A 20,882-nucleotide genomic window follows, 5' to 3' on the forward strand; every position below is an offset into this window, starting at 1 on the left:
CCTACAAAATGGTGCAGGCTTTTAAAATTATTTATGGTTAGCGATCCAAGTCAGATCAGTAACTAAAAAGAAAGATGCCAGGGAGGAGCGCCAAACCAAAACAGGGATGAGAGTGGACTGGGAAGCAAAATGGGGGATGCTGGTCATGCGAAAGCAACATGGGGGACAGAAAGAACACTGGAGGGGCAGAAGAGCACAAGTGCAGACAAACCAGCATGGAGCGAGCACAGAAGCACGGGGAAGCACATGACAAGACAGAGCAACACGGAGGTGTGGGAAGCAACAAGGGGAATGAAACAACATGGGAGGGGTAGACAAGCACATGAATCATATGGTGGAACAGGAGCTCCTAGACAGTCACACATGGATCTATGATATGCAGCCACATTTTCCCTTGTCTTTGTTTGTCATCAGGATTTTGTATTTACAGCGGAAGAAGTTGGACATATCTGAGGTGGAGGAGTAACTGAACCAGGCATTGGTGATGACTGAAAGACAGATGTGTTAATGGAGGTCACAGGTAGTCTTAACTGCTCCATAGAGCATCAATAAAAACACACAGTGAGGCATTAGATGGGAAAGGTGATGATACTTAGTCATCAGGGAAGTAAAGAGAAGGAGGAACATGAAGTGGAGGCACAGTAGCAGGGTGGTAGGATAATACATCACATGTTTGTGAACAGGTGGGCTTGAGAACCTGGTTATGGAAAGGTCACTTGAGAGTGCTTTGATGTTGTTAAAAAAATTATTATTAAGCCATTATCATGCCATTGTAATAGATGTTGATGGTGGTTGTTGAATTATGAGATTTAGCGGAAGGTATAAGCTTCTGCTCATCAGCACGAGGGGTAGGGGGCAGATCATATGGAAAGACCTTATTGTTCCAAGCATTGGTGTCACAGGAGGTTGGTTGTGATAATCTCATTTTAGGGCCTGATTATGAGTTACACACAGTGCTTAATTTGAGCTGATGGTTGCCAGTGGGAGGGTTTGCAGGGTGTCACAAAGTTCCTGGGAATGGGTGTTGACGATTTCTGTGGCTGAGGGGTTGAAGAACTCTCTGACTAAGTTAAAGAATCCTTTGCAGGGGTTTGGGCTGGCTTTAGTGCGGTCTGCCAGGGAGTTGTTATTCATCTCCTTCAGGAGCTGGTGGTAGTGGTTGAAGGCTGTCTTGAAGGTGGCTCTGTCTGTGGAATCCTTGCTAGTGCGCCATTTCCTTTCTAGTTGCTTGTAGTTGCGTTTCATGGTCCTTAGTTCCATGGTGTACCAACTTTTCTTTTTGGTGGATCTTTTGCATTTGCTGGGCTTGGTGGGGGCGACTCTGTCGGTGCAGTTAGTGATTCAGACAAAGCCGTTCTTGACAGCCTGTTCTAGGTTTGATGCAGTATCAGGGTGGGAAGTGTTGAGGGCATCTGTTCACTGCCTGTCTGACACTTTGACCCAGCTGTGGAGGGGGAAACTGGGAGGCTTGGTGAAAGTAATGGGAGGGTCTTCTGATGACGAAGTGGATAATGGTGTGGTCTGTCTAGGTGAGCTTGTGACATGACTGTGCTTGACTCTGTCACTGGCCGTGAAAATGGGGTCATGCATGTGTCCTGTGTTGTGAGTGTGGCTGGTAACTAGTTGGGTGAGGCTGATATTGTTCATGCTTTTGAGGAGGATGGCAGTGTTGAGGTGGGAATGTAGGACTCTGAGGAAGAAGTAGCTCCTACATTACTTTACAACACTTTACACTACGCTGCTCTACGACACTATTCTACACCTCTCCACTCTACATCACTCCATTCTATGACACTCTATTCCACTCCACTCTTTGCCACTCTACTGTAATCCACTTTACTCCACTCTATGCCATTCTACGCTACACCACTCTATGCCACTTATCTCTCAGCCACTCAAATCCACTCTGAGCCCCTATACAACTTTACTCCGCTCCAGACCACTTCACTCTGACACTTTACTCCCCTCCCCTCTACGCTACACCACTCCACTCTATGACACTTCACTCTATGACACTACTTTAGCCACTCTATGCCACTCCACTCTATGCCACTCCATGCCTCATCACTACGCTACTCCTCTCTACCACACAGTACGCCACTCTACGATACTCTATGCAACTCTATACCACTCCATTCTATTACTATTACACTCCATGCCACTGTACTCCACTCTACGACCCTCCATGTGGCAACACTCCAGTCTACACTACACCACTTCACTCTATGACACTCCATTCAATGCTACTCCATGCCATTCTATGACACCCCATTCTGTACCAATCTACAACACTCACTGCCACTCTACTCTTCTACCCTCTACTACCCTCCACTCAACACCATTCTACACCACTCCACGCTTCTCCATGCCGCTCCGTTCCTACACTATACAATGCTCCACTCTTCTATACGCTACTCTATGCCACTTCACTCTAAAACACTCACCATTCAACTCTATGCTACTCTATGACACTTCACTCTGTGACACTGTGCCACTGTACGCCACTCTATGCCACTTAACTACTACACTCCATGCCTCTTCACTCCACTCCACGCTATGCAACTCCTTTCTATAATACTTTACTCTTCTCTTTGCTATGCCACTCCACTCTACTCTACTCCACTCCACTCTACTCCACTCCACCCCACTCCACAGTACTCCACTCTACTCAACAGCACTTTACTAAATTTTACAACACTTTACAACACACTATGCCATGCCACAATGCAACTCTAGGCCTCTCCACTCTATATCACTCCACTCTATGACACGCTATGCTATGCCACTCCTCTTTGTGCTACACCACTCTATGCCACTTAACTCTAGGCCACTCTCCTCCACTCCACTCTAAGACACTATGCAACTTTACTCCATTCTACACCCCTCTGATCTACAACACTTCCCTCTATCCCTCTATGCCCCTCTAGACCACTCTGCAACACTCTACACCACTGCACGTCCCTCCACATTATGCCCCTCCACTCTGCAACACTCCATTCTACCTCACTCTTTGCTCCTCCACTCGCCTCCACTCTGCGCCCTTCTGCTCTACAACCCTCGACTCTACGACCCTCCACTCCATGACACTCCACAGTACTCTACTGTGCTCCAAGACACTCTACTCAACACCACTCTAGAACACTCCACTCTACCACACTCCACAATTCCCTGAGACACTCCATGCCACTCTACACCACTCCACTCTGCATCACTCTACTCTATTTCACTCCACTCTAATCCACTCTATGGCGCTCCACTCTATGGTCCGCCACTCTATGCCTCCCCACTCTACGTGCCTCCACACTATGTCCCTCTGCTCAGTGACACTCCACTCAATACCACTCCATGCCACTCCACTCTATGGCACTGTACTCCATGTTACGACACTCCACTTTACTCAAATGCACTCCATGACGTTTTACTCACTGTAGGACACTTTAATCAACTTAATGTTATGCCACTCCATTCTACGACATTCCACGACACACCACTCTGTTCCACTCTACTCTTCCCACTCCACTCCACTTCACTCTAGTCCACTTCATTCTATCCCACTCCATGGCACTCCATGATACTTCACTCGATGACACTCCACTCGACGACAGTAAATGCCACAACACTCTATGCCCCTCCACAGTACTCCCCCTACTCTACGTCACTCCACTGTATGACACTCTGATCCAGAACACTCAACACCCCTCTATGCCAATCTATGCTACTTAACTCTAGGTCACTCAATTCCACTCTACACCACCCCACCCTATGACACGCTACACTACAACACTTTGTCACTCTACGTGACTCCACTCTATGCCAATTCACTCCAATCTATTCAATTCAAAGCTGATTTACTCAACTCTGTGCCCCTCCACTCTACGCCCCCCACTCTGCAACCCTCTACTCCGCAACCCTCCACTCCGCAACCCTCCATTCTATGATGCTCCACTCCATTACTTTCCACGCCTCTCTAATCCCCCTCAGCTCTAAACCCATTCACACTATAGCCCTCCACTTTGCACCCTTTTACTCTATGCCCCTTTATGAGACTCCCCTCTGACACTCTATGCTCCTCCACTCTGTGATTTTACTTTACTCCACTGTACATCCCTCCACTCTGTAGTCCTGCAATCATTGCTACTCTACACCACTGTACTCTACAACACTTTACTCCCCTCCACTCCACACCACTCCACTCTACTTCAATCTATACCGCTCTACTCCTTTCTATACCACTCTCCACAACACTATTCCACTCTACTGCACTCTACACTACAACACTACATGACACTCCACTCTACTGCAATCTACCCTACTCCAAGACACTCCACTCCACTTTCCACTACTCCACGACACTCCACTGCACTCTACACTACTCCACGACACTCCACTCTACACTACTCCACGACACTCCACTCTACACTACTCCATGATACTCCACTCCACTGCACTCTACACTACTCCACTCCATGACACTCTACTGCACTCTACACTACTGCACTCCATGACACTCTACTGCACCCTACACTACTGCACTCCACAAAACTCTACTAACCTCTACACTACTCCACGGCACTCCACTCTACACTACTCTTCTCCACAACACTCCACGACACTCTACACTACTCCACGACACTCTAATGCACTCTACACTACTGCACTCCACGACACTCTACTGCACCCTACACTACTGCACTCCACAACAGTCTACTAACCTCTACACTACTCCATTCTACGACACTCCACTCTACACTACTCCACGGCACTCCACTCTACACTACTCTCCTCCACGACATTCCATGACACTCTACACTACTCCACGACACTCCACACTACTCCACAACACTCCACTCTACACTACTCCACTCCACTCCACACTACTCCACTCCACTCCATGACACTCAACTCTATGTGATTTTACTTTACTCCACTCTACATCCCTCCACTCTGTAGTCCTGCAATCATTGCTACTCTACACCACTGTACTCTACAACACTTTACTCCCCTCCACGCCACACCACTCCACTCTACTTCAATCTATACCGCTCTACTCCTTTCTATACCACTCTACTGCACTCTACACTACAACACTACATGACACTCCACTCCACTCTACTGCACTCTACCCTACTCCAAGACACTCCACTTTCCACTACTCCACGACACTCCACTGCACTCTACACTACTCCACGACACTCCACTCTACACTACTCCATGAGACTCCACTCTACACTACTTTATGATACTCCACTCCACTCTACTGCACTCTACACTACTCCACTCAATGACACTCTACTGCACTCTACACTACTGCACTCCACGACACTCTACTGCACCCTACACTACTGCACTCCACAACACTCTACTAACCTCTACACTACTGCATGGCACCCCACTCTACACTACTCTCCTCCACGACAGTCCACGACACTCTACACTACTCCACGACACTCTACTGCACCCTACACTACTGCACTCCACAACACTCTACTAACCTCTACACTACTCTATTCCACGACACTCCACTCTACACTACTCCACGGCACTCCACTCTACACTACTCTCCTCCACGACACTCTACACTACTCCACTCTACACTACTCCACGACACTCCACACTACTCCACTCAATGACACTCAACTCTACACTACTCCACGACACTCCACTCCACTCTACACTACTTCACTCTACACTACTCCACTCCACTCTGTATATAAGGAATAGTGGCAAGGTGTGGTCGATGCTTCAGGCAGTAACACTGGACACAAAGGAGGGCCCTCTGACTGTTGCACTTAATTTTGCGAGGCCTCACTTGGCCGTGGGAATTCCCACCTTTGTGTCCAGTGTTACTGCCTGGAGCATCAACCACACCTTGCCACTATTCCTTATCTACAGAATCCAGCCCTACATTCAGAGGCCAGAATTGGCTCTACTACCTTGCCAAGCAGTGCCTGACCACGGTGTTCTGGAGCATGTTCTTGCAATTCAATAGTTCCTTAATTAAGGACTCGTGCCTCTATTTAGGCGCTAGGCCGGACCAGGCCCCTTTTACACTTTACACTGCACCCAATATTTGTTTATTGCAGCCATACATCAGTATTGTGAGGGTACTCGCCCGATTGAGCCCTGATGAAGTTCTCCATGAGAGAGCCAAACGCGTTGGCTAAGTTCAATGTTTCAATATCATAAGGAAATTAAGAATTGAAAATAAAGACTGTTTTTGAAAATCCACTATCAATCTCTAGACTTCATTATCCAGCGCACGCCCACCTTTTGCATTAATGAAAAATCTGACTGGGAACAGCAAGAGTGGTATGTTTTTAGCTATGAAAGTCTATTTCTGTATGGAATAGCACGTCTTACTTTTGGAACCAGCGATTTTTGTACACAAACCAAATAAGAAATGCAGAACTGGGTTTGAAGATCCTCTAAACCTTATATTATTTAAATTGATTGGCTTATCATTTAACAAACGTAGCCCTTCATCCATTGCCCTCAAGTGACCCTCATTTAGGGGTGAAAAATAATCATTCTTTTTCATGGCTGGACTGGCTATTGGGCGTTTTGGTGCTGGGGGCTGATTTCGTTGATGGCGACCTGTGCGTGCATTAAACCATTCGTTTTGCTTTGTTTATTTAGAAGCACACGCAGGTCCCCATCAACAAAATCAGCCCCCACCGCAGTGTAATCAGCTCCCAGCTTGGCAGCACACCAAAACGCCCGGTAGCCAGTCCGGCCCTGTTCTTTTTACTTGAAAAAATGACTGCATCATCACTAAACAATCATCTCAGAAATGCATTTTATATAATATCCAGGCCCAGATTTACTAAAATATTGTCTCGGTTGCATCACTTATTTGGCTCAGTTGAGATGCAAAATCCATTGTGGACTTAAAAAGCTATGAAAATCCTGATATGCGTTGCCTTGTTAAAAACAAGTAAGGCAAGGCAGCACATAGAACACCCCTTTGTAAATGGCAGATGAACACGACTAATAGAAACCTACATACATACTTAGAAATCCTGGACAAGCTATTTAGAATGATTGACACTGCTAAGTTTGTCTCCTCCCAAATTCAGACAGGCACACACAATTAACGATCTTCTTGCTCCTCATAAGACAGCTTTGTCTGCCTCTTCTCTTTCCGCACCAGACTTTGCAACCAGCTTCTCATTAAAAATCACCCTCCGATAAACCCTAGCCTCACTACTAACTTCTCCTCGTTCCACACTTGGCAACTTTGCGTGTAAATCCATTGGACCGTCCTCCGATACTCAAATCTAGTAACTTTTTGCGAGCTTTTTACCCTTCAAATCCACAACCATTAAACTTCCTGTTCTAACCACTAAAGTACTACTGTGTCTGGCATCCCTGTTTCGCACTCTCTCCTATTTGGTACTTACCCCTCATACTTTAAAACTGTGTTGGAGATACCTTTATAAAAAACAGCAAACCCGCATCCCAATCCAATGTTTCTACTGCCCTCCTTTTCCCAAAAATTAAATGTCTCGCCTTCAATCACGTTCAAGTCTTACATCCTGCTCCATGAGTTCCAGTCGGGATTGTGAGCCCTCCACTCCGCTGAAATTTCCCTCATTCACATAGCTAACTTCCTAAAATCAGCCTATTGCTACCTTCTCTGAGCTATCACACTCACCACATTTGACACCATTAACCACCTACTTTACTTGAACTACTAAGACCCATAACATTATAGGCTCGACATTGAACTGGTTTTCCACCTCTTTGGGTGGTATGTCTGTGCAGACTGGCAATCCAACAAATCATCTCACCCCCGACTACCAGCTGGTGTCCACCAAGGTTCTGACTTTGGTCCTCTCCTTTTGTTGCTTTACACCACCTCCCTTAGTGATGTGATCTACTTGTTTGTGTTTGCTAAGAAATGTATGCAGACAAAACCAAATTTCCCCAACTTTTTCACCCCTTCTGAAACCTCAGATATTAGACTGCCTTGAAGCAAGACATTTTCTGCATAAACCAGTCTTATGTAGGCAAACGATGGGAAATTCCGTACGTTGAAAAATGTGTTGCTAGTGTCTTTACATTTATACCCATGCCTACTACTGAAACTGAGGTCAGGAAAGCCTAGGATAGATGTCCCCAGGCACATAATTATTGAAAGTAACCCAGGAAACTACTGCTCCTGGCACAAGGATAAGCGGAGCATTATCAGGTGCCTTGCAAGTATCCAACGTGCCACTCGGTTGAGACCCTCTGCTGGCCATTCTCCCAGGAGCACAGCAGCACATTAGAGATGAATGCTGAGAGAGAAATCGGAGTCTCATATTTTCTTTCTGAAAGGAATATGTCACTAAATATTGTTAATTTCTTATTTTACAAAACTGTACACCTTGTATCAAGAAGCAATTCAATGAACATAAAATATTCGGAATATATCGGTTCCTCTAAAAATAGAAATATCACATTTTCAAGTTTACATTGATGTGTTTTTACTAAGTATGTAAAGATTATAGGATGTAACATAGAAAGCTTTTTTCTCGGTTTTTCATCTGAAGGAAGTGAAGCATATACTTTAAGGGGCATCCAAGAGCTGTGTTCAAGGCAGCTTCTGGCATTTTCCTATTATAGTACATACACCATAGCTGAAACCAGATTTTGATGTGAGGGATAAATTGAAGGATAGCTGTCCGGTGTGAGAATTAGATTTTTGATGCTTGTAAATCTGAAATATAGCTGTGTTCCATGAAATACAAGCACTCAAAGCTATATGTAACAAGAAGGGAATCACTCTGTTCCTATGTCTGAGCCTGTAATTTGTACTCTGTAATACCTGAGCCTGTATGAATATTTGTCACCTGAGATGTGGTTGAGACAAGAGTCAATTAATCTTTGTACCCTTTGGATTACTTTGACTTTGTAAGGCCTCTGAAAAGTGCATATGTGGGGTAGTGGTTTAGGATGGGATTAGTATGTGCCTGGGGCCCTCACATGGTACTTTCTAGTGTGTGCCCTAAGGATTTGTTATGTGTCTGGAATAGATGTGGCATGGTCACTCGGGTACATCAGTGAATTGTAGAAGTTTTCAAACTTTGATTTGCCTTGTTATATGCAATACATAATCAGCACAAGTTTCAAAAGAATTCCTCGCCTGCATCGACCATTTATAATAGCACTTATTGATCTTACTCTGCTAATAATGCCTAAAAACAAGTGTGTCCTTGTGTAAAGTAACTAATGCTCATGTAAAGAGCTCTAGTACCTTCGGGTTAAGTTTGCGCTCCATACTCACTGACTCCCCTAAGAGAACGTGTGCCGATAACTTATGAATACTTTAATGCGGTCATGTGAAAACAGAGAAATACCCACTAGGATGATGCTCCGTTTATTCAGTTCAGAAGCAGGACATGGCTGAAGAGTGTAAGGGGTCAAGGAGTTGATCGTCTCCACACAGTCAAAGGTGATGGTGTTCCCTTCAACCTGAGGCCGTGGGAGGAGGGGATGGCAGCCTATTCATTTTGAGTTGAGCAATTAAGGCACCTTGAACGAGCTGCTCCTAAGCTTTCACATGCAAATTGACCTTGGCCTCTCAGGGTGTTTTTAACTTCCCAGGCTGGTTTCACTTCATTCCTGAGAATGGACCAGGAGGGTGGAGTGTTAGACGATTTTCACTTTATATGCAGAAACCCAATTTGAAATAAGGCTTGGATATTCCTACTGAAGCTTTAATGAGATGAGAAAGACCGTCTTATGTGTTCCCGAAATTGCACTTTTAAACGCTGTTTAAACTGTACTAACACAAAACAAAAGAAAAACGCTTTCAGCGTTTACAGCTACAAATGAAAATGTGCTTTAATCACATTTTAGACTGCTTCTCATTTCACTTGGGCTGAGCATTCAGACACGGAATGAAATAAACGGCAGCTTAGTTTGCCGAACATTTTGGCGCAGCAAATACATGGTTAATGTAACCATCCGAAACTCCTCAAACTTTCAATTGATATAAATAAGAAATAATGCAATGTGACCCACATGCTTCTATTTTTTTTGTGGTTTATAAACATATTTATTTCTATCAGACTAACATATTAAATAGTGAATCGGTTAAGTGTTGGAAGTGTACAAAATTAGAATCCAATTAATTGTTCATATCAATGCTTTTCAAAGAAAATAGCCACCAAACAAAATAAAAGTGGAATGTAAGTAGTTTCATTTGCTTCTAAAAAAAGGAAAAAAGGTTACATACAATTAAAAAGGTCATTGCATTCAGGCATTATGGTTTCTGATCGGTATGCTTCTTTAAAATCACTATCCTCTGTGTTGCTAGATAGGATACAATTACTGCAGTGTGTTTAATATGCTAAGTGTGTTTAAGGCTGCAGTGCCACCTCCTGTCTACAGGGGCAGAGCTGAGCAAAAAAATAAACACACTTGGTGAAACACAGGTCCCCACAAGGCAGTTTTTTAAAAAGTTGTAAAAATTGGCACAGATGCTTTTGAAGTCATTTCCAATCATTTAGAAGACTTTACCTTGTGGGGACTTGGGTTCAAGTCCCCACAGTGCAATCAAGTCCCCACAGCGTGAGTGTGTTATCATACTCAAGTCCCCACAAGGATAGTAACACAAACCCACACACACACACACACACACACACACACACACACACACACACACACACACACACACACACACACACACACACACACACACACACACAATCCCGGTGTCCCTAATAAAGCGGGTGCCACGCTCAGCATGCAAGTTAGAGCAGCATAGCGCTCAATAAAAAAAAAAAAAGCTCCCACCATTGTCATTTGTGGGCGCGCTGGAAATACAAAAAGCAGCCACCATTGTCCCAGTCAGTGTCAATAAACAAAATAGTGCTCACCCAATAGATAAAGCAGACCGTGTTACGAGCCAAGTAAAAGATCCAGTCGTTACGGGAGTTAACAAATGCAGACAAGGAGGGACTAACGAATCTACTTACAAATCAGAAGCCAGCATTTATGAAGGACAATGGCATATATGGGCGGAGAGTGGGTGAGGCTTCCAGTGCATACTCGAATACAGCATGCCTCTCAGAGCGAGCAGGGAATGCGGGCTGCCGCTTGGCTCGACCTAAAAAGAAAAAAGTTGCACTTTAAAAGGCAGCAGTGTAAGGAAACAAGTAATGGGTCCATGCTTCAGGGGAGGGTTAAACCATAAGGTAGGAAAGCCAACGGAAGCGAACAAACCAGAAACAAGCAAATGAGTGACAAAGCAAACCAATTGTAAGCAATGGACTGGCTCTAAGCGACTGAGCTAATACTATATCTCACAACAGGCAGCGCATGCGCTGTGTTAGAAAAGACTTGAGACTTAAAAAATCCTCACTTTGATTGAGCTATAAAATTCATATGGCTGTTGCACCATATCTTATTTCTAGTTTGACACCAGGGAACATTTAAAATGGCATATGAACTGGCTTTGGTTAAGTAACTTGCTAATATAGGGCTAACTGTTTGTGAATTCTTAAGTTATCAAGCTTTTGGTTTTCTTGGGTTCATTATCAGAATTCACATCTTTATAGCCATATTGATATTAATGCAAAATAAAGATTGTGATTCTACTAGTTTAACAGAAGTCTGGTTGCATTTTTACCTTTCGACTTAAACACTTTAAAGAATATCACTGAAAAAGTGGCACAGTCCGTGAAGTTTTTAAGTTTGATTAGAAGGAAAAAAAAAGAATGGAACTTGGCAAATTGAGTTTCTGTTGTGCGTTTTGTAATGTTTTTATTTGTAGTGTGCTAATCGAGCAATAAGTCTCATGCATATTCAGCAAATTGTACTGTGTATGGCCTTACGTGTGCTTTTTGGGTGCTTCAAACAGAAAAAGAGTGGGCGGATTTTGACAGATGTATGTTCTAATAAAATAACTCGCAGTAATTCATATGCAAACATGCTACTCTAAAAGCTGATATTCATATATTAAATATAAAAAATGTGATTTGTACTTAAATTGTGAATGTACTAGTGTGTAATTTTAGCTTTTCTTTTTTTTCTTTCTAACAGCCAGAGCATGGACTAGGCTATATGCCACGAATAACCTATAATTTCAACATGAACATCAAGTGTGCATCACTTTTCCTGTTCTGCCAAGACCTCTTCCTTTTTTTCGTTTGCATTTAATGGACACAGTCTTAGACAACATTACAGAATAAGAAAGAAGCCCAGACATCATCAGTAATTTTGTGATTAAATGCATATAAGCAATTCTGTATTGTCCTGATTCACTGTTGTAAAGCATGAGCAGAGGCTGAGTATATCATCTGGCTTATTAATGTGTTAAGGATCGTATCCTGTCTCTGCTTTCATTTGTCTCTCCCATCATTTGTCTCTCCCATCATGGTTTGAGTATAAGCACTGTGAATGAATGTAGCTTGTGTTAGCTGCAGGAAATATACTTTTGTTTTGTGGGTTCCTTCTCTTTCACAGCAGCCCCCCCCCCCCTTATTATGGTGATGATAATTGCATTATTTCATGCAGCTAACCAGCACTTAGGATGTGCCCTTTGGCAAGTCTGTAACTTAGATGCTATAGATGAACAAGCTTGATTGTTCGAACAGAAGTGGGAACATTTTAAAAGAAACATCACATTCACTAATAATACTGACTCTTTATCAAGTGCAGATTTCTCCCTCCGAAAAGCTTGATCATTTTTTTTATGGCTTGTCTGGAAAATCCAATGTTTTAGTAAAATATTTTTTGTTATTCTACTTTGCCTTTGTACAGTTTTTTTTGCTGTGTTTATTTCATTATGTCTATTTGACAGTTGTATTTAAACATTAAAGCAAGATTGAAACTTGTTTAGTATTTAAACATTAAAATAAGATTCGACAATGTCAATGTTTTTCCTCTTCACCGCCTTCTGCACTTCACCCACAAGTTCATCATTGTGTCTTGTTGATACTAGCGTGTCCATTACCTTTATCATGTAAGTGTTCATGATCTGGCATAAGTAAGCCAGGAAACGTATGTATGCTTTTGGTGTTCTAGGTCTGCACCCATATGTGGTATTGAAAGAAGAAAAAAAAGATTAACTCGTTTTCTTGTACTGAATTTGCAATTTGAATTAGAGGTGCCTCATAGCCTAGATGACCAATGGTAATGCTGTAGCCTGGCAGAATATATTTTCGTGTTTTGTCTTTTACCATAGAAAAGCTTTTAACAAATGAGCCTAAAGTATTTTGTCCCCACCCACAAGTGTTTGGAATTAAATGTATACACAGTAAAAAACTTTTTTTTAAATTCCTGTGATGTTGTTCTAACATTAAATTACCCCAGCCTCAACCCCTTTGACAAACCCAGCGTTTTCCTGATTTTCTCCAGTGAAAGTGAAATTTGCTGCTGCATGTTTTGAACCTCCCTTCTATCTACTATTAGCAAGACCGCATCTGATAACCAGAGTATTAAAGTTTAGACTCTTTGCCAGGATATACCTAAAGTTCAGTTTTAGATTGAAGTGCACAAAGTCTGACTCTAGGTTAGGATTGAAATGCCATGTAGCTTTAGGTAAGGTTCAATTCACATATCCTACAATGAGGACATCATCTTCAGGGTTCCACCTTGCATTAGAAATTTGCCTGTGTGAGTCAGATAAAGAATCTTTTTTTTTTTTATTTTAATATATATATATATATATATATTCTCACTCGCTCTATAGCTATGCTGATTTTGGGGTTAGATAAGTGTCTACGTTTGCACCGTGGAACAATGCGTCAGTTAATTTTAAATTTTTTTACTTGTTCCACTTAAAGTGCTTTTAGAGAACCAGCTAACGTCATTAAATATGCTGACTTCTCTGGTGGATACTTATTTGTGCCTCACGCTAGCAGTGTCTTTTCATTAAAGTTCCAATTGTCTCACCATTCCCCATTTAAACAGTAAGCTGTTATTTAGAACACTATACCTACTGATGGTCTGTTTTGGTTTGATGAAGTGAACCTTGTGGTGGCTTACCGTTTCAGAGCAGTAAGATTTATTTAACTGATCGAGAGTTAAGGGAATTTTTTGTGTAATTGGAACATTATTAAACTAAAGTAAATGCAACAGTTGGAAAGTTTGAGTTGATTCGTAAATTGTCACCTTGCATTTATTTGACAGTGTGTTCATTAATTGCAACAAAAGGTGTTACACGATCTGTAGAAAATACATTTTTCTGTTAGTCGAGCCATTTACCTGCTCTGCTTAAATAAAGAACTTAACATTCCTATCATTTTTAAAAAGATGTCTGAAACTTTTAATGTCATTTCCTTGTTAAAAATAAATAAAAAACCTTTATAGGTATTTAGGTTTTTATTAAAGTTCAATTAGTAAACGTGTATACTTATGGTTTCTAATCTTCTAGAATTATCAAACCTGTATTAGGTTTTTGCCTCCAAACCTGTACACTGGTTTGCTAAACAAACCTGACTATCTAGTAAAAGTCTGTGTATTTTGGGCGATGTCCCATGTTCAAGAGTAACACACCTTACTGGAAAACAGAGCATGATGCGTATCCCTCAATTTCAAACCACATTTTGTTTTGGCTAATTTTGCATCTAATATCACACGAACACAAATATTCTAGTGTTATATGATTGCCGATAATTTAGGTGTAAATGTAGTGTGTATTTATTATATGCAAATTTATTTGTTTCTGGCACACTAGTATTTAGTGTTTATTTTGAATCTGCACTCCTGTCTCTTTTGCTTTCTGTTATCCATAGCCCTTGCTTATGTTCAATGCGAAAGTGATTGTCTCTCTTGAGCACTCTCGCCAAATTTATTATCTGTCTGCTTACCCAGCAAACTATTAATGCATTAACTGCGAATGTGACAATTCACAGTTGAACAGCATAGAAATAGGATTTGCCACTAGACAGTGCAGTAATTTAATTTCCCTGCATGTTTTCTCCATACTAGTTCACACTCTGTGGTAAGCTTTTTACATTGCAATCTAAGCATCCGGCTGATAAACTTTTTTTTTTTGTTGTTGATTATTTGTATAGATATTTATAGAACACAAGCCCAGCTAGGTAGCATTTGCGCGCTGAACAAAGGGAGCAACCCCTAATTTGCAATTCGAGATTGCTTACATTGAAGCCTCATGTGTGTAGCTGTGAACCTTATCCTATGGGAATATGTTGTGCTCTCCAAAGAAGTGGCTCCACAGTTCCACTCTGAATTGTAGGAGGGTTTTGGCTGATCTGATGTTGCTGAGGTACAATACAAATGGGGAAATATATTGAGAAGGCTTGCCTTCAGGTTTCTTTTATGCTGTCTTCTGGTGTGGCACTGTACACCTAAGCTAATTAATATATCTGCCAGATATGGAGCAGTGCCGGCATTCTGATTACGATCTTTATTTAATACAAAGAACCAACAAAAAGTCCGCTGCCAACATATTGACGCATGTGGAACACTCTTAAAGAATTAGGAATTACTCCTTGTTAACGTTGCATGCATAATTATTTTCTTATAATATCTGGGCTAATATTGCATTGAAACAATTAGTAGCTAAAAGGTTTCTATGCCATTCTCTGGTTTCTAAATTTCATTTTTCCTTGTTCTTAAATGTCTGCATCTGTATTGTTTCCTTTTTTGTACGTTTGATAATGTTCCTGTTTGCCAATAAACTACATTCTAAAATTCCAAATAGCATAAGCTTGAACAGTTCTATGTACTGCCGCACTCAATGTTGTTCCAACTCCTTGGTGCCCACCTCAGTGGGTTAACCATTCCAACACCATATGTTAAAACAATATTACATAAATTAGGATACACCAGACCATGTGACTATTCATCTTTTCTTAATTCATATAGCAAAAGGCTTTACAATCCAACATTCAAAAAGCAGGTCCAGATGCATAAAATGATACACTTGTATCATTCAAAGGCAGCTTACTTAGTAAAAGATAATCTTTATTTCATCTTCGTAACATCAGTATAATATACAGCCAATGCATTTTGTCCCATCTACAACAGAGCTTCAGGACTATCAAATTAATAAAAAAACTTTCATTAAACAATCAATGATTAACTAGACCGTTAAACAAATGCATTAAGATAATTTCAAACAAAATACAGGCTCCTGATCTACCTATCCTAAAATACCGTAAAAAAGAACTGGCACATACCATGCATAGTATAATTTCTAAATTTTAAAGACATTCCAAGACCTATGGACCTTATTATTTTCTTATAAATGAAAAGATGATAAAGTAAATCCCTTCTAGACAGTAAACTAAGATGTATATCAAGAGTAAAGTCAACTTAGTTCAACCATATCAAACTATTTTTCCAATTTTGCACATAGTAAGATTCCTTGAAACGTATGCCGTGGTTTTCATAAAGACCGGATAACACGCCTCATAATTCTGTAAAAACAAAGAACCCTCGCTGCTAGTTTCTGGTTAAATCCTAATCTTCACTAAAGTGTGACATATCCCCACCCAAGTTTTCGAGAGTAATTTCTGAAAATACATTTTCCAAATCTTTTCCTGATGTCTTAAATACATTCTTTTCTTAAGATAGCATCCATTCTAAGCTTACTTTATGTATACACTGTCCAGTATTAATTTATTTATTACTTATTTTCATGCATGAGTAGAGTCCTTGACTATTGCATTATTCTCCTGTAAGTGGATGATATAGCCTTGCATTGAATCCTGGTACATAACTATTTAGTTTCGCTACCGAAAAAACAGAAAAACATTCATGATAACCTAGATTAATACATTGCACACCATATTGGATAGTCTACTTAAACATTTTAGTCAAACCACTATCACGTGGCCTGCCTGACCTCAAAATGGCAGAAGCCTAAACTAGCTGCTTTTATAGGTGAGCCACAGATGCTGGGGAAAGGGTGCAATAGCAGTGACTGGGGCAGCTTTCTTCAACCACAACCAAGGACATTAGTAGGTATGCTAACCCGGCCTGATCACAACACCCAAGTGAGTAATAATAGTGCTCGGCAGTCAAGATGTCGCCCAACACATGTTGAGACCATACGTTACATACGGCAGTCTTTCCTACAGCATTTGATGCATTGTGTTGCAGGATCCCAAGAAGCTAACCCGGCGTCCCATCAAACTCCTGTGTCCTTAAAGCCATGTAGCTGCACCGGAATCTTAGTCGTTGGCCGCAGCTATGCACCTTCCCTCTACATACAAAACACCCCTCTGAGCAAGACTTTTTCCACTACTTTCACCGCTAGGGATCCTTTTCCCTTTGACGTCGCCGGTGATCTCTCCCTACGCCCTCCGAGCTGGAGGATGAGGCGGACGGCGCCACCCAGCAACATCGGGACTGATGCCGAGGCAGACGTCGCTTCCCAGCAACACTGGGACTGATGCCTTCTTTGGAACGATGACCCACGGGCTGAAACTATAACTATTTGTACTTACCGCGGAGCCCGAGTACCCTTGGCTGATGCCTGGTGGAGCTGTCCTATGCAGCTGTAGAGGAGTCTGGCTCTGGGACACCCCCTCGGCCATCACCTACCCAGCCGGACATTGTTTTTTTTGTTTTTTACGGTTCTTCTCGATTTTATCTGTCTCTCTTCGACTGCTTTTTCTACTTTATTCCCCCTGGAGTAATTTCCCACTTCAGGTCTACCTGAATGTCTGCTCTTCCCCTTCACCATTTCCCCACTACCTTCCATGCCCCATAAGACGTGTGTCTTGGATATTATATAATTTTATAAGCTCACGTTTTTCTCCTAAGCATGTACTGGAACTGATGTAACTATGTACTGAAACCATGTCCTGTCATGTAAAGCGCTCTGATACCTCTGGGTCTAGCCAGTGCTATATAAAAAATTTCAAATAAGATGAAGGCTAATGCTCTTATCGATATGAAGGGGACTCCATAAAATATCTAAACAAAAAAAAGTAAAGAAATCCTAATACATTAGTACTCAATGGCATCTTATACTGGCATGGCTTCAACACTCAAGCCCCTTTTAAAAACGTCATGTGTAGTCAATCAAGATATCTGCGTTTTCTCAATCAACCTTTTTAAAATACCACTTAAGTTGTCCTTAACACAAGGCAAGTGGCACTTAAAGCAGAAAAAGTAAACACACAACGAGACAGTATTGTAAATATGAAGTCAGATGATTAGCCGGGTAGAGGCTTTCTTTAGAAAAACATGTGGTCACTTTGTAAGTCAAAGCTCTCCAAATCCAGAAGACAAACAATCCAACTTAGCACACAGGGTTCAACCTAAAAACATCAGGGTAATAGACTGTAAAATATAAAGTATCACCAAGAAAAATGAAACGAACTGATCGCATCTAACTGCATTTCAATTTGCAACTAGACATCTTACTCTTATTACAGCACATTATCCTTGCACCATTCATGTGGCACCAGCCATCTTGGAAAAGTATTGAAGTCCTTCAGAATAGCATATGGCCAATAGTTGTCTCAATTCCAAGATTAGAAAAAGGCTGGCATAGACAGTGTAATAATATTGGTGTGAGGAAAGATAGAGGGTAGTGCCCTCTCAATTGATCAACGTTGGTAAACAATAAATGTCAAAGAATTTTTCGGATAACTATCACATATTTGGTTATTTGTATTTCCATAGATAGAGTGCAGATAGAAATTGTAGAGAGAAAAGCCGACACGTGTTTCGCCCTAGTGGCCCATTGGCCGTGGGCTTTTTCAAGTGTAATAATAATGTTGGGAAGAAACAATGACGTAAAAACCGGGGAACTTAATTGTCATACCTGCATTACGAATTGTCTCAGGATGTCATTGCAGCATAATAACTTGCTGGAAAGGTGCCATATTGGATCGCTCATTTATGTAAGGTGAACCAAACCATTTCCCTAACGTGTCTCTGACCATATTAATTGTTTTAAAGAGTTCTATCCATCATCTTTGAATGGTCTACAGATAGTGCTGGTCCTTTGTCAAAGTACGACTAAAACAGCAACTTGAAGGCTTACTAAAACCCCATAATGCATTACTGCAGCATTATAGCTGTACTATAGTTGTCATACCATCTTGCTACTGTATCTAGACCATATTGATTTTTGATGAAAAAGAAACAAATCAACCCATCACTTGACACACTGGTAGCAATAGCATATCAGCCTTCTTGAAACGTTCAACCAATCATAGGTTTCTCCAAAGTCCAAAAATAAAACCGCTTAACAGTATAACGCCCCATAATTACCAAAACCACACTGAGGACCTGATACACAAATGTGTCATTTTACTTTGTGAAAGTTTACTCTTTTTGAGTGTTCACAAACTACGATTTAATAGTAAGTTTACAACTGTGGAGATTCCAGCATGTTGCATGTGAGAGGGACAGTGCTACACAGTTGGTGAAAACAGTGCCTTGGTGCATGTGAGGGAGACCTCTAAATCTTTCCCTTCCTAAATACAGCAGGGAGGCACTGGGGAATTCTCCTTGTGCTGTAAACAAACTGCATCAAGGAGTATGTTACTGCCATATTTTCTATCTGTACGTTTCCTGGAGGAGAATGAATGGCATTGGCTTCCCTGGTGCGCTACAAGAGCTTTGGGAGCATGTTCTAGTGCCATCAGTTGGTCTTTTAAGGACTCCACTCATGGTGGACTATCTCCCATTGCTGTACCCCTCCACCCCACTGTCCAGCTAATAAACAGTAGCTCTATCATAAGGTACTACACCCTTCACAGATCCTGTTTTATCCCCTTCTTATCCAAAGCAAATAGACTATGCCCAAGATGGTTGGCTGATAACTAGTGACCTCCTCAATAAAGCCACTAGGGACCTTATCTTTGGTGTGGCCATGCCCGGGCAGTGGTGGCTTCAGTCCTGATACCAGTGACCCAGGAATAATTCAACTTGAGTTCCCCTTCAACAGAAGAACTTGTTCATTTACTTGGGTGTTGAGGTTGTCCAACAGTACAAAGCTGGTTGTGACCAAATCACTGAATGCTACCAAAACAGCACAGCTGAAACCTCAAGCTTTGATTCAGCTGATGAAAGCTTTCCAGATGTTCTGACCTCTGGGATGAGAGTTGGATGATGGGGCTACCTAACCAGCCCGGGACTGAGACCGAGGCCACCCATCGAAGGACGTGGGCTCAACTTCTTGGTGCAAGTCTCGAGTCACAGAAGTGAACTGAGACTTCATCGCAGAACCTTGCAATAAAGGCAGGATGATTTCACTTCTTATTGAATATTGCCTATACAGAGGTGGAGACTGTTGGAACCTTCAGTGAAATTGGGACATGAGGCCTCCTTGACCTCAGAGGTAAATAGGATCTAGAGTTTATGAAGCAGGTGTGGATTTTCGTCCCTGAAAGGCCTTTGGCTCCAAGGCACTTCAGTCTTGGTTTAGGGACGGTGTACATAAGTACAGTTTTGAAAACATCTCCTGGTTTAAGGCAGGAAAAAGGCCTGGAGGCCAAATACTCCACCATCTTTACGTTTACTTACACCACTTCTGTAAGCCCACTCAAGATGACCTTGGTATGTAAAATACCTTGTATCCAAGACCCGGAATTTACCTCTGGACTCTTCCCAGTAATGAAATGCAGTCACTTTTCATGGGTTGGCACACCCTAGTTCTGCATGCATGCCAGGTGGTTTGAGTGACCTTGCATTGACAGTAGCTATGAATGCGTAGTTGTGCACTGAATAGCTATGGCCTAAACACAGAGGTTATGTTGGTCAGTTGCCAAATGTCAGGGGGCCTAGTGCCTAAAACTGGAACGTTGTGCTATAACCCCCAGCCCCCCCCCCCACACCTCCCGAAGGAAGATGATAATAGGGGGGCATAAACTGGGAAAGAAAGATTCAATGAAATCGCTGAACATGAGGGACTGGTTCTAATCCACATCCCGTTTCATGAAAAAGGTATTTGGTGAGGACAA

The 20,882-nt window shown here is 41.9% G+C and overlaps 1 protein-coding gene across 3 annotated transcripts in view; it reads left to right on the plus strand.

Annotated features, from left to right (window-relative positions):
• UBE2N (ubiquitin conjugating enzyme E2 N) overlaps positions 1 to 14,243 on the plus strand; it is a 102,505-nt gene extending 88,262 nt beyond the window's left edge. For all 3 annotated transcript variants that reach the window (XM_085653199.1, XM_085653201.1, XM_085653200.1), the window contains one exon: positions 12,031 to 14,243. In XM_085653199.1, coding sequence (XP_085509325.1) covers positions 12,031 to 12,071 — 41 coding nt within the window. In that variant the 3' untranslated portion in view covers positions 12,072 to 14,243. The remainder of the gene's footprint in view (positions 1 to 12,030) is intronic.
• The last annotated feature ends 6,639 nt before the right edge of the window (positions 14,244 to 20,882 follow it).

The sequence above is a fragment of the Triturus cristatus genome, chromosome 4_1 (assembly GCF_964204655.1).
Source record: "Triturus cristatus chromosome 4_1, aTriCri1.1, whole genome shotgun sequence".
In the NCBI taxonomy this organism is placed as follows: Eukaryota; Metazoa; Chordata; class Amphibia; order Caudata; family Salamandridae; genus Triturus; species Triturus cristatus.